Consider the following 13,054-nt stretch of genomic DNA (forward strand, 5'->3'; position numbering starts at 1 on the left):
CAGAAGGGGCGGTGGCCCCGTGGTGACACGTGGGAGGGGACAATGCCTCCGCGGTGACATCTCGGAGGGGACGGTGCCTTCATGTTGATGGCCTGGAGGGGACAGTGACCTCGCGGTGACGCTGTGTAGGGGACAGTGACCTTGCAGTGACACCTCGGAGGGGACAGTTCCTCTGTGGCCACACCTTGGAGGGGGCGGTGCCCCCGTGATGACACCCTGGAGAGGACTCTTCGCCCTTGGTGACACCTCGGAGAGGACGGTGACACACCAGAGGTCACAGTGCCAGCTCTGTCCCCACCTCAGGGCTATTCCCCTGCCCCAACCCCAACCTCACCCGCGGGGTTTGGGACAGGAGCGTGGAAATTCCCAAACCTGTCCGTGCCCGAGCGGGACAAGGTGGCGTTGGTGGCAGGGAATGAGGAAGCGGGGCCAGCCGCACTCCCGGTGCCACCGTCCTGCCCCGCCACCGCCGCGCCGCCGGGGCTCAGCGCCGGGGCCCGGAGCTCCGCGGCACCGCGGCCGTCCGGGAGGGAAGGGGTTATGGCCACGGCCGCCGACAGCTCCATCCTCCCCGCCGCGGCTCCCTCCCCGACCGCCTGAACGTGCCTCCCACCGGCTGGAGCAGCTCGAGGCACGGCCGGGCCCTCGACACCTCCGGGGACGCGGCAGGGACCCCTCCCCGGGGAGCAGCCCCCGTTCGGCTCCTCGGGCTCGGTCCAGCCGGTTCGTCCCGCTCGGCCGGCAAACAACCTGCTCCTGCTGGGGTAAAGGTTTCCTTCGGGTTTGTTGTTCTTTCCCCTCGGCTGGAGATAAATTTGGCTCCGCCGGAGGCTCTGCCCCTCCTTGTTTGCGCTGCTTTGGGGAGGGGTCTCTCCCTCTCTCCCTCCCCGCTCCCTCCCGGCCGTGTCCCTTCGGGTGCCGGCGCTTCCCTGGAGCAGCCGAACCGGGGAGGGATCGGGGCTATCCCCCCGCCGAATTCTGGCCGTTCCTCCTCGGACTCTGCCCTTTGGCACCCCTTGGCACAGCCCCCGCCTGGGAAGGGCACAGAGGGCACGGGGTGGGGCACAAAAATCCCCCTCCCCTCTCCCGCTTTCCTCTCGGCGCTCCCATTCCAAGGAATTCTCTCTCCCTCCAGTCTCCCCCCTCTGATGCGCCGCTGCCGCCGAGCCCCGGCCTAACCCCGCGCCGAGACCCTCCCTCAGCTGCCCCATTTGGGGTCCCCCCCACCCTAAAGCCACCATGCCAGCTCCGCAGGGACCCCAGGACGTGCGGGACCTCACCTTCAGCCCGTGGGATTACGGAGTCTTCGCGCTGATGCTGCTGATCTCCACGGCCATCGGGCTCTTCCACGGGCTGGCTAAGGGTGGCCAGAAAACCTCGGAGGATTTTTTCACGGGTGGCCGGAGGATGTCGGCGCTGCCCGTGGGGTTGTCGCTGTCCGCCAGCTTCATGTCGGCCATCCAGGTGCTGGGGGTGCCGGCCGAGGCGTTCCGCTACGGAGCCAAATTCCTCTGGATGTGCCTGGCGCAGCTCATCAACAGCGCGCTGACCGCGCAGCTCTTCCTGCCCGTCTTCTACCGCCTGGGGCTCACCAGCACCTACGAGGTGGGCACGGCGGGGACACGGCGGGGACACGGCGGGGACACGGCGGGGACACGGCTGGGGGGGTCCCGCCGAGGTGCCGAGCATCGCTGCCGACGGCTCCGGGCTCAACTCGGCGGAGCGAGACCCCTCCGGGGGGTCCTGAGATGTCCTGGGGTGTCCCCGGGTGTCCCCTCGCAGCCCCGGGGGACCCCTCTGCCTTGGGGTTCTGGGGGGGGGGTCTTGGCGTCCCCCCAACCCCCGGGGAGGTGCAGACCCCGCTCCTCCCGCCCCGGGTGCTGTGGGGTCCCCCCCAGCCCCTCTCCCCCCGTGCCTTGGGGTTCTGGGGGGTCTCTCCCAGCCCCTCTCCCCCCGTGCCTTGGGGTTCTGGGGGGTCTCTCCCAGCCCCTCTCCCCCCGTGCCTTGGGGTTCTGGGGGGTCTCTCCCAGCCCCTCTCCCCCCTTGTCTTGGGGTTCTGGGGGGTCTCTGTGTCCCCCCAAGCCCCCCAGGGTGTGCGGACCCTTCTCACCCCCTACCCCGAGTGCTGGGGGGTCTCTCCCAGCCCCTCTCCCCCCTCCCCCGCCCGGGGGTCTCCCCAACCCCGCCGGACCCCGCTCCCCCTGCCGGGTTTTGGGGGTCCCTCCAGCCCCCCCAGCCCCTGCTCAGGGCTCACTCCGGGGTGGCCCCGACGCGCTCCTTGTCCTTGTCCTTGTCGCAGTACCTGGAGCGGCGCTTCAGCCGGAGCGTGCGGCTGTGCGGGACCGTGCAGTACGTGGTGGCCACGGTGCGTGTGCGGTGGTGGCCTTGTCCCCAGCGCGGGGACAGCGCGGGGACAGCGCGGGCGCTGCCCTGAGCCCTGGGAAGCGCCCTCGATCCCGTGCCGGTGTTTTGGCTGGCTCGGGGCGAGAGCGGCGCGGCGGGAGCGCTGTTTGGAGAGAAAACCGCGCTGCCTCCCCCCGCGGTGTCACCTGTGAGGGGACCCTGAGCCCCCCTGGGGACCCTGAGACCCCCCTGGGGACCCTGAGACCCCCCTGGGGACCCTGAGCCCCCCTCTTCCCGCAGATGCTCTACACCGGCATCGTCATCTACGCGCCCGCCCTGATCCTAAACCAAGGTGCGCGGTGGCTCGGGGGGGGCTCTCCCCGTCCCTGTGTCCCCCCCCCCAAGGTGACAAAGCCCCCCCCTCAGTATTGTCCCTTCTCCCTCAGTCACCGGGCTGGATATTTGGGCATCGCTGCTGTCCACGGGGGTCATCTGCACCTTCTACACCACCATCGTGAGTGGGGGGGGGTCCTGGGGGGTCCCGAAGTGTCTCTGGGGCGTCTCGGGTGACCCGAGGGGTCCCGGGGGGTCCCGAGGTGTCCTAGGGGGTGTCCCAGGCTGTCCCGGGGGTGTCCCGGGGGATTCTCGGGGTGTCCTGGAGGGTCCCTGGGGAGTTCCGAGGTGTCCTGGGGGTGTCCCAGGGAGTCCTGGGGGGTCCCGAGATGTCCCTGGCTGTCCCTGGCTGTCCCGGGGGATGTCCCGAGGTGTCCCTGGCTGTCCCTGACTGTCCCTGGCTGTCCCGGGGGATGTCCCTGGCTGTCCCGAGGTGTCCCTGGCTGTCCCTGGCTGTCCCTGGCTGTCCCAGGGGATGTCCCTGGCTGTCCCTGGCTGTCCCAGGGGATTCCCCGAGGTGTCCCTGGCTGTCCCTGGCTGTCCCAGGGGATGTCCCGAGGTGTCACTGGCTGTCCCTGGCTGTCCCTGGCTGTCCCAGGGGATGTCCCTGGCTGTCCCTGGCTGTCCCCGGGGATGTCCCTGGCTGTCCCTGGCTGTGCGGGCGCTCAGCCCCGCTCGCTGTGCCGCAGGGCGGGATGAAGGCTGTCATCTGGACCGACGTGTTCCAGGTGTTTGTGATGCTCGCGGGTTTTGTCGCCATCGCCATCCGGGGGGCGCTGCTGGTCGGGGGTCCCGCCGAGGTGCTGAGCATCGCCAGCAACGGCTCCAGGCTCAACTTCGCCGAGTGGGTACCCCCGAACCCCGCGGGACCCCCCTTCCCCTGCCCTGGGGTCTGTGGGGTCACTCCCAGACCCTCACTTCTGTTGAGGGGTCACTCCCTGCCCTGAGTTCTGGGGTCACTCCCACCTCCCCTCGCCCCCCTCCCCGTGATCTCTGGGGTCACCTCCAGCCCCTCCTCCCCCTCCCCGAGTTCTGGGGTCACCCCCAGCCCTTCTCACCCATCCCCTGGGTTCTGGGGTCACTCCCACCTCCCCTCTTCCCCCTCCCCGAGTTCTGGGGTCACCCCCAGCCCTTCTCACCCATCCCCTGGGTTCTGGGGTCACCCCCAGCCCCTCTCACCCATCCCCTGGGTTCTGGGGTCACTCCCACCCCCCTCTCCCCCCTGCCCTAAATTCTGGGGTCACCCCCCCCTCACCCCTTCCCCGTGATCTCTGGGGTCCCCCCCAGCCCCTGCCCGCCCTCCCCGGGCTCTGTGCCATGCCGTGCCCCCCCTGACCGGGGCGGGCCGTGCCCAGTTTCAGCCCGGACCCGCGGAGCCGCTACACCGTGTGGACCTTCGTGCTGGGCGGGACGCTGCTCTGGCTCTCCATGTACGGCGTCAACCAGGCGCAGGTGCAGCGCTACGTGGCCTGCAGGAGCGAGAGGGAGGCCAAGATGTGAGTCCGGACCCCTCCCGCATCCCCGGGAACTCTCCGGGCCCCCCCGGCATCCCCGGGAACTCTCCGCAACCCCCCGGGAACTCTCCGGACCCCCTCGGGATCCCCGGGAACTCTCCGGACCCCCTCGGCATCCCCGGGAACTCTCCGGGCCCCCCCGGCATCCCCGGGAACTCTCCGGGCCCCCCCGGCATCCCCGGGAACTCTCCGGACCTCCTCGGGATCCCCGGGAACTCTCCGCACCCCCTCGGTACCCCGGGAACTCTCTGGACCCCCCCGGGAACTCTCCAGACCCCCCCGGCATCCCCGGGAACTCTCCGGACCCCCCCGGGGACTCTCCGGACCCCCTCGGGACCCCGGGAACTCTCCGGACCCCCCCGGTATCCCGGGAACTCTCCGGACCCCGCGCTGGGGGCTGCAGAGGGGAGGGGATGTTCTGGGTGGGTTTTGCGCTCTGCAAGGACCTGGCACAGCCCCTGCCAGGACCTGGCACCCTTTCATGGACCTTAAATTCCCCTGAAACCCCTGCCAGGACCTCACATCCCTTCATGGACCTTAAATTCACCTGCCAGGACCTCACATCCCTTCATGGACCCCAAATTCCCCTTGCACCCCTGCCAGGACCCGACCCTCCCGCGCTTTCTGAGCCCCCCTGTGTGACCCCAACCCCCTGTGCAGCCCCTCCCGCCCTGCCAGGACCTGGCACCTCTCCAGTTGCCCTGGCAGGACCCTGACCCCCGTGTCCCCCGTGTCCCCTGTGCCCCCCGTGTCCCTTGCACCCCGTGTCCCCCGTGTTCCATGTGTCCCCTGTGCCCCCCTTGCCCTCCATGCCCCCGATGTCCCCCGTGTCCCTGATGCCCCCCATGTCCCCTGTGTCCCCCGTGCCCCCTACGTCCCCCGTGCCCCCCGTGTCCCCTGTGTCCCTGATGCCCTCCATGCCCTCCATGCCCCCCGTGCCCCCCGTGTCCCCCGTGCCCCCCGATTTCCCCCGTGTCCCCCGTGCCCCCGATGCCCCCCATGTCCCCGATGTCCCCCTTGCCCCCGATGTCCCCGATGTCCCCGATGCCCCCCGTGTCCCTTGTACCCCGTGCCCCCCGTGTTCCATGTGTACCCTGTACCCCCCGTGTCCCCCATGTCCCCGATGCCCCCCATGTCCCCTGTGTCCCCCGTGCCCTCTATGTCCCCCGTGCCCCCCCTGTACCCCCGTGCCCCTCGTGCCCCCTATGTCCCCCGTGCCCCCCGTGCCCCCGATGCCCCCCATGTCCCCGATGTCCCCCCTTGTCCCCGATGTCCCCGATGTCCCCGATGCCCCCCGTGTCCCTTGTACCCCGTGCCCCCCGTGTTCCATGTGTCCCCTGTACCCCCTGTGCCCCCCATGTCCCCCATACCCCCATGCTCCCGATGTCCCCCTTGCCCCCCGTGCCCCCGATGCCCCCCATGTCCCCTGTGTCCTCCGTGTCCCCCGTGCCCCCTATGTCCCCCGTGCCCCCCATGTCCCCTGTGTTTCTGATGCCCCCCGTGTCCCTTGTACCCCGTGCCCCCCCCGTGTTCCATGTGTCCCCTGTGCCCCCCATGTCCCCCATGCCCCCCGTGCCCCCGATGCCCCCCCGTGTCCCCCGTGTCCCTGATGCCCCCCATGCTCCCGATGCCCCCCGTGCCCCCCGTGCCCCCGATGCCCCCCATGCCCCCCATGCTCCCGATGCCCCCCGTGCCCCCGATACCCCTCATGGCCCCCGATGTCCCCGATGTCCCCCGTGTCCCCGCAGGGCGCTGCTGGTCAATCAGGCCGGCCTCTTCTGCATCGTGGCCAGCGCCGTGGCCTGCGGGCTCGTCATGTTCGCGCTCTACGGCCACTGTGACCCCCTGCTGGCCGGGGCCATCGCCGCCCCCGACCAGGTACAGACCCCCCGGGACCCCCCATGGGATCACAGGGGGTTTTGGGGTCCCACAGGATCGTGTCCCTTCCAGGACCCCTCAAGCAGTGGGGTCAGAGGGGGTTTTGGGGTCCCCCGGGGTCCTGCCCCTTTCAGGACCCCCCAAGGCAGTGGGGTCAGAAGGGATTTTGGGGTCCTGCAGAATCCTCATCTCTCCAGCACCCCCTGAGCCATTGGGGTGGGATTCTGGGGGGTTCCCAGGGGTTTTTGGGGTCCCCCAGGTGTCCATCACTCCCTGAGGCAGTGGGGTGGGATTTGGGGAGCTCCCAGGGGTTTTTGGGGTCCCCCAGGGCTCCAGATCCTTTCCAGCACTCCTGAGGCATTGGGATGGGAGTTTGGGGGGCTCCCAGGAGATTTTGGGGTCTCCCCGGGATCCTTCCCCCTCCAACACCCCCTGATGATGTGGGGTGGGATTCTGGGGGGCTCCCACGGGATTTTTGGGGTCCCCCAGGTATCCATCACTCCCTGAGGCATTGGGGTGGGATTTGGGGGGCTCCCACAGGGTTTTTGGGGTCCCCCAGGTGTCCATCACCCCCTGAGGCAGTGGGGTGGGATTTGGGGGGCTCCCAGGGGATTTTGGGGTCCCCCTGGCCCCACCCTCACCCCTGTCCCCCCAGTACATGCCCTACCTGGTCCTGGACATCTTCGGCAGCACCCCGGGGGTGCCGGGGCTGTTCCTGGCCTGCGCCTACAGCGGCACGCTCAGGTGAGGAGGGGTCCCAGCCTGGGGACACGGGAGGGGGTGCCACCACCCCGGTGTCCCCGCGGGGCTGACGGGGCCACCTCGTGCCCAGCACGGCCTCCACGTCCATCAACGCCATGGCCGCTGTCACCGTGGAGGACCTGGTGCGGCCGCGGCTGCCGGCGCTGTCCCCCAGGGCGCTGACGCTGATCTCCAAGGGGCTCTGTGAGTGCCACCGGCCTGGGGACAGGGATGGGACACCCTGCGGGGACAGGGATGGGACACCCTGCCGGGATGGGACACTCTGCAGGGACACCGCGCCTGGGGACAGGGATGGGACACCCTGCAGGGACAGGGATGGGACACCCTGCCGGGATGGGACACCCTGTGGGGACACCGTGCCTGGGGACAGGGATGGGACACCCTGCGGGGATGGGTCACCCCCTCCTGGGGTGTGCCAGGCTGTGCTGTCCCATTCCACCCTATGGATCCCATCTCAATCCCATCCCATCAATCCCATCCCATCCCATAAATCCCAACCCAATCCCATAAATCTCAACCCAATTCCATTCATCCCAAAAATGCCATTCCATCCCATCCCATCCCATCCCATCCCATCCCATCCCATCCCATCCCATCCCATCCCATCCCATCCCATCCCATCCCAATCCCATCCCAATCCCATCCCATCTTCCCACAGCTCTCACCTTCGGCACCTCCTGCATCACTGTGGCCGCTCTGTCCTCGCTGTTGGGGGGGGGTGTCCTGCAGGTGAGAGCCCCCCCAAGACCCCAAATCCCCTCCCTCGGCTTCTACCATCCCAAAAAACCCCAAAAAACCCCCCCAAAACCCCCCAACCCCCCCCGCGCTGTCAGTGCCCATCCGAGCGGGGACACCGCAGTGACACCGCGGGGACACGGCCACGCGCGGGTGGCACCCGGAGAGCCCTCGAGGGTGAAGGGGTTGGAGCAGTGCCAACCCCCCTGGAGCTCTCACAGATCCCAAAAAACCCCAAAAACCCCCAAAACTTCACCAAAACCCCCCGACCTCCTTCCCTCCCCAAACCCCTCCCCTGTCTGCGCCCATCCAAGCGGGGACACCGTGGGGACACTGTGGGGACACCGTGGGGACACGGCCACGCTCAGGTGGCACCTGGAGAGCCCTCGAGGAGGGGGGGTTGGAGAAGTGTCATCCTCCCCTGGAGCTCTCGCAGACCCCCCAAAAAAACCCCAAATCCCCCCCAAAACAACCCCAAAACCTCCCCCGAACCTCCCCCCAAACCCCTCCCCTGTCTGTGCCCATCCGAGCGGGGACACCGTGGGGACACCGTGGGGACACCGCGGGGACACCGCCACGCTCCGGTGGCACCTGCAGAACCCTTGAGGGTGAAGGGGTTGGGACAGTGCCAGGCCCCCCTGGAGCTCTTGCAGACCCAAAAAACCCAAAAAATCCCCCGAACCCACCCCAAAACCTCCCATGATCTCTGTGCCCATCCGAGCCGGGACACTGCAGTGACACCACGGGGACACGGCCACGCTCCGGTGGCACCTGGAGAGCCCTTGAGGGTGAAGGGGTTGGGACAGTGTCAGGCCCCCCTGGAACTCTCCCAGACTCCCAAAAAAATCCCAAAAAAACCCCAAAACCTCCCCAAACCTCCCCCAAACCCCTTCCCTGTCTGTGCCCATCCGAGCGGGGACACCGTGGGGACATTGCGGGGACATGTTCTGGTGCCACCCGGAGAGCCCTCGAGGAGGGGGGGTTGGGGCAGTGCCAGCCCCTCCTGGAGCTCTCCCAGACTCCCAAAAAAATCCCCAAAAAAACCCCAAAACCTCCCCCAAAACCCCCCCCCAAACCCCTCCCCTGTCTGTGCCCATCCGAGCGAGGACACCACGGGGACACGGCCACGCGCGGGTGGCACCTGGAGAGCCCTCGAGGGTGAAGGGATTGCGGCAGTGCCAACCCCCCTGGAGCTCTCGCAGACCCCCCAAAAAATCCCCAAAAAACCCCAAAACCTCCCTCGAACCCCCCCAAACCCCTCCCCTGTCTGTGCCCATCCGAGCGAGGACACCACGGGGACACGGCCACGCGCGGGTGCCACCCGGAGAGCCCTCGAGGGTGAAGGGATTGGGGCAGTGCCAACCCCCCTGGAGCTCTCCCAGACTCCCAAAAAAATCCCCAAAAAAACCCCAAAACCTCCCCCAAAACCCCCCCCAAACCCCTCCCCTGTCTGTGCCCATCCGAGCGAGGACACCACAGGGACACCACAGGGACACGGCCACGCACGGGTGGCACCTGGAGAGCCCTCGAGGGTGAAGGGATTGGGGCAGTGCCAACCCCCCTGGAGCTCTCACAGACCCCCCAAAAAATCCCCAAAAAACCCCAAAACCTCCCTCGAACCCCCCCAAACCCCTCCCCTGTCTGTGCCCATCCGAGCGGGGACATTGCAGGGACACCGTGGGGACACGGCCACGCGCGGGTGGCACCCGGAGAGCCCTCGAGGAGGGGGGGTTGGGGCAGTGCCAGCCCCCTCCTGGGGCTCTCGCAGACCCTAAAAAAACCCCAAAAACCCCCAAACCGCCAGGGCTCCTTCACGGTGATGGGGGTGATCAGCGGGCCCCTGCTGGGCGCCTTCGTGCTGGGGATGTTCCTGCCCCGCTGCGGCAGCGCCGTGAGTGCGGGCTCGGGAATGGGGCCGGGGTTTGGGGTTTGGGGAATTGGGGTTTGGGGGTTTGGGGTTTGGGGTTTGGGGAATTGGGGATTGGGGAATTGGGGTTTGGGATTTGGGGTTTGGGGAATTGGGGTTTGGGGGTTTGGGGATTGGGGTTTCGGGGTTTGGGGTTTGGGGAATTGGGGTTGGGGTTTGGGGAATTGGGGAATTGGGGTTTGGGATTTGGGGAATTGGGGTTTGGGGGTTTGGGGAATTGGGGAATTGGGGTTTGGGATTTGGGGAATTGGGGTTTGGGGGTTTGGGGAATTGGGGAATTGGGGTTTGGGGTTTGGGGAATTGGGGTTTGGGATTTGGGGAATTGGGGTTTGGGGTTTGGGGAATTGGGGTTTGGGGTTTGGGGAATTGGGGTTTGGGGAATTGGGGTTTGGGGAATTGGGGTTTGGGGTTTGGGATTTGGGGAATTGGGGTTTGGGGAATTGGGGAATTGTGGTTTGGGGTTTGGGGTTTGGGATTTGGGGAATTGGGGTTTGGGGTTTGGGATTTGGGGAATTGGGGTTTGGGGTTTGGGGTATGGGGGGTTTGGGGGTTGGGGTTTGGGGTATGGGGTTTGGGGAATTGGGGTTTGGGGTTTGGGGTTTGGGGATTGGGGTTTGGGGTTTGGGGATTGGGGTTTGGGGAATTGGGGAATTGGGGTTTGGGGTTTGGGGTTTGGGGATTGGGGTTTGGGGAATTGGGGAATTGGGGTTTGGGGAATTGGGGATTGGGAATTGGGATTTGGGGATTGGGGAATTGGGGTTTGGGGGTTTGGGGTTTGGGGTTTGGGGAATTGGGGTTTGGGATTTGGGGTTTGGGATTTGGGGAATTGGGGTTTGGGGTATGGGGTTTGGGGAATTGGGGTTTGGGGTTTGGGGAATTGGGGAATTGGGGTTTGGGGAATTGGGGTTTGGGAATTGGGATTTGGGGATTGCGATTTGGGGGTTTGGGGTTTGGGGAATTGGGGTTTGGGGTTTGGGATTTGGGGTATGGGGGGTTTGGGGGTTGGGGTTTGGGGTATGGGGTTTGGGGAATTGGGGTTTGGGGTTTGGGGAATTGGGGTTTGGGATTTGGGGTTTGGGGAATTGGGGTTTGGGGTCAGAGTTTGGGGGGTTTGGGGTTTGAGGGTTGGGGTTTGGGGTTTGGGATTTGGGGAATTGGGGTTTGGGGGTTGGGATTTGGGGGTTTGGGGGGTTTGGGGTTTGGGGTTTGGGGGTTGGGATTTGGGGGTTTGGGGTTTGGGGTTTGGGGTTTGGGGTTTGGGGTTTGGGAATTGGGATTTGGGGATTGGGATTTGGGGGTTTGGGGTTTGGGGAATTGGGGTTTGGGGTTTGGGATTTGGGGTATGGGGGGTTTGGGGGTTGGGGTTTGGGGTTTGGGGAATTGGGGTTTGGGATTTGGGGTCAGGGTTTGGGGGGTTTGGGGTTTGAGGGTTGGGGTTTGGGGTTTGGGGATTGGGATTTGGGGGTTTGGGGTTTGGGGTCAGGGATTGGGGTTTGGGGTTTAGGTTTGGGATGTTTGGGGTTTGGGGTCAGGGTTTGGGGTCGGGATTGGGGTGAGGGGTTGGGGTTTGGGGTCAGGGGTCGGGATTGGGGTTTGGGGTTTGGGGTTTGAGGGTTGGGGTTTGGGGTTTGGATTTGGGATTTGGGGTCAGGGATTGGGGTTTGGGGTCAGGGATTGGGGTTTGGGGTTTGGATTTGGGAGTTTGGGGGTTTGGGGGATTTTGGGGGTTCTGCCATTCCGCACAGCCATGGGGATATTTGTGATTTTGGGGGTACCTCTGCAGCCCCCCCGGGCCCTGCTGATCCCCCTGTCCCTGTCCCTGTCCCTGTCTCCTCTGTCCCTGTCCCTGTTCCCGTCCCTGTCCTATCCCCTGTCCCTGTCCCCATTCCTGTCCCTGTCCCCATCCCTGTCCCTGTCCCTGTCCTGTCCCCTCTCCCCATCCCTATCCCTGTCCCTGTCCCTGTCCCTGTCCCATCCCTGTCCCCATCCCTGTCCCCTCTGTCCCCATCCCTGTCCCCTCTGTCCCTGTCGCTGTCGCAGGCGGTGCTGGGGGGCCTGGCCGTGGGCCTGGCGCTGTCGCTGTGGGTGGCAGTGGGTGCCACCCTGTACCCGCCCAGCGCAGCCACCATGGGGGTGCTGCCCACCTGGGGGACGCTGTGCCAGCCCCGCAACGCCACCAGCGCCACCAACGCCACCAGCGCCACCAGCGGCCCCGCCCTGCCCGCGCCACCCCCGGAGCCGCTGCGGTGAGCGGGGCTGGGGACAGGGACAGGGTGTGCTCCTGTCGCCGGGGGTGGCACGTCCCTGTCCCCTGGGGTGGGACACCCCTGTCCCTGCTGGCTGTGATGTCACACCCCTGTCCCCATTCCCTGTGACGTCACACCCCTGTCCCCGTTCCCTGTGACGTCACACCCCTGTCCCTGCTGGCTGTGACGTCACACCCCTGTCCCTGCTGGCTCTGATGCCACGTCACTGCCCCTGCCTGTTGTGACATCACAACAATGTCCCTGTCCCTTATGATGTCACAGCCCATCCCTGTTTGTTGTGACGTCACAGCCCTGTCCTCATTCCCTGTGACGTCACATCCCTGTCCCTGCTGGCTGTGATGTCACACCCCTGTCCCCATGCCCTGTGACGTCACCAGGTCTCCCTGTAGGCAGTGATGTCACCGGGTGTCCCTGTGGGCGGTGACACCCCGCTGTCCCTGTGCCCTGTGACATCACACGCTGTCCCCGTTCCCTGTGACGTCACCGGGTGTCCCTGAGGGCGGTGACACCCCGCTGTCCCCTGTCACAGCCCGGCCATCCTGGGTGACTTCTACTCCCTGTCCTACCTGTACTACGGCGCCTTGGGGACACTGGGGACCGTGGGGACAGGGGCCCTGCTCAGCCTGCTGCCAGGTGAGCGGGGGGATGGCCCTGTCACCCCCTGTGTCACCCTCTGTGTCACCCCCCCATCACCCTGTCCCTGTCCCCCTCCTCTCTGACCTCATTCCTGTCACTCTGTCCCTGTCACCCGTCCCTGTCACGGTGTCCCCTCCCGGCAGGGCCAGCCCGGCAGAGCCGCTGTCCCCAGGGTGTGCTGTGGTGGGACATCGTCAGGGCCGCGCCCTCGGCGGTCCCCAAGGGTGACAGCGGCCCCGGGGACGAGCCCCTGGACAAGGCCACGGTGACCCGGCCGCTGCTGGAGAGGGGAGGGGAGGGGACAGCCCCGTGTGACCCCCCCAAGGGTGGCACTGTCACCGAGAGCGACGTGTAGGGGACAGCGGGGTGGGGACATGGGGACAGCAGGGTGGGGACATAGGGACAGCAGGGTGGGGGACATGGGGACAACGGGGTGGGGACACAGGGATAGCAGGGTGGGGGACATGGGAACAGCAGGGTGGGGACACGGTGGTGGCCCCAATAAAGGAGCTGCTGATCCTGGTCAGAGCCTGTCCTTGGCGGGACAGGGAGGGGACACAGGGTGGGACAGGGAGGGACAGGGAGGGACAGGGGGGGAC

The 13,054-nt window shown here is 66.7% G+C and overlaps 1 protein-coding gene across 2 annotated transcripts; it reads left to right on the forward strand.

Annotated features, from left to right (window-relative positions):
• Positions 1–160: 160 nt before the first annotated feature.
• SLC5A5 (solute carrier family 5 member 5) lies at positions 161–12,978 on the forward strand. Of its 2 annotated transcripts, none has more exons than XM_059870306.1 (15): positions 161–764; positions 1,136–1,605; positions 2,300–2,365; positions 2,644–2,695; positions 2,790–2,857; positions 3,426–3,580; positions 4,092–4,232; positions 5,999–6,128; positions 6,784–6,872; positions 6,961–7,073; positions 7,549–7,619; positions 9,430–9,516; positions 11,593–11,798; positions 12,349–12,452; positions 12,599–12,978. In XM_059870306.1, exons 2-15 carry the CDS (start codon positions 1,240–1,242, stop codon positions 12,808–12,810), a joined length of 1,860 nt encoding a protein of 619 aa, XP_059726289.1. In that variant the 5' UTR covers positions 161–764; positions 1,136–1,239; the 3' UTR covers positions 12,811–12,978. The 2 variants fall into 2 exon arrangements, with proteins under 2 accessions (XP_059726289.1, XP_059726291.1); XM_059870308.1 differs by lacking the exon at positions 161–764 and adding an exon at positions 898–1,057.
• Positions 12,979–13,054: the final 76 nt, after the last annotated feature.

The sequence above is a fragment of the Haemorhous mexicanus genome, chromosome 29 (genome assembly GCF_027477595.1).
Source record: "Haemorhous mexicanus isolate bHaeMex1 chromosome 29, bHaeMex1.pri, whole genome shotgun sequence".
In the NCBI taxonomy this organism is placed as follows: domain Eukaryota; kingdom Metazoa; phylum Chordata; class Aves; order Passeriformes; family Fringillidae; genus Haemorhous; species Haemorhous mexicanus.

Excerpts from the sequence above, each read along its gene's own strand:
- SLC5A5 (XM_059870306.1), top strand. The coding sequence starts at position 1,240 with ATGCCAGCTCCGCAGGGACCCCAGGACGTGCGGGACCTCACCTTCAGC. Across the intron at positions 2,696-2,789 it reads CGCCCTGATCCTAAACCAAG|TCACCGGGCTGGATATTTGG; the intron begins GTGCGCGGTGGC and ends CTTCTCCCTCAG. Across the intron at positions 2,858-3,425 it reads GCACCTTCTACACCACCATC|GGCGGGATGAAGGCTGTCAT; the intron begins GTGAGTGGGGGG and ends GCTGTGCCGCAG.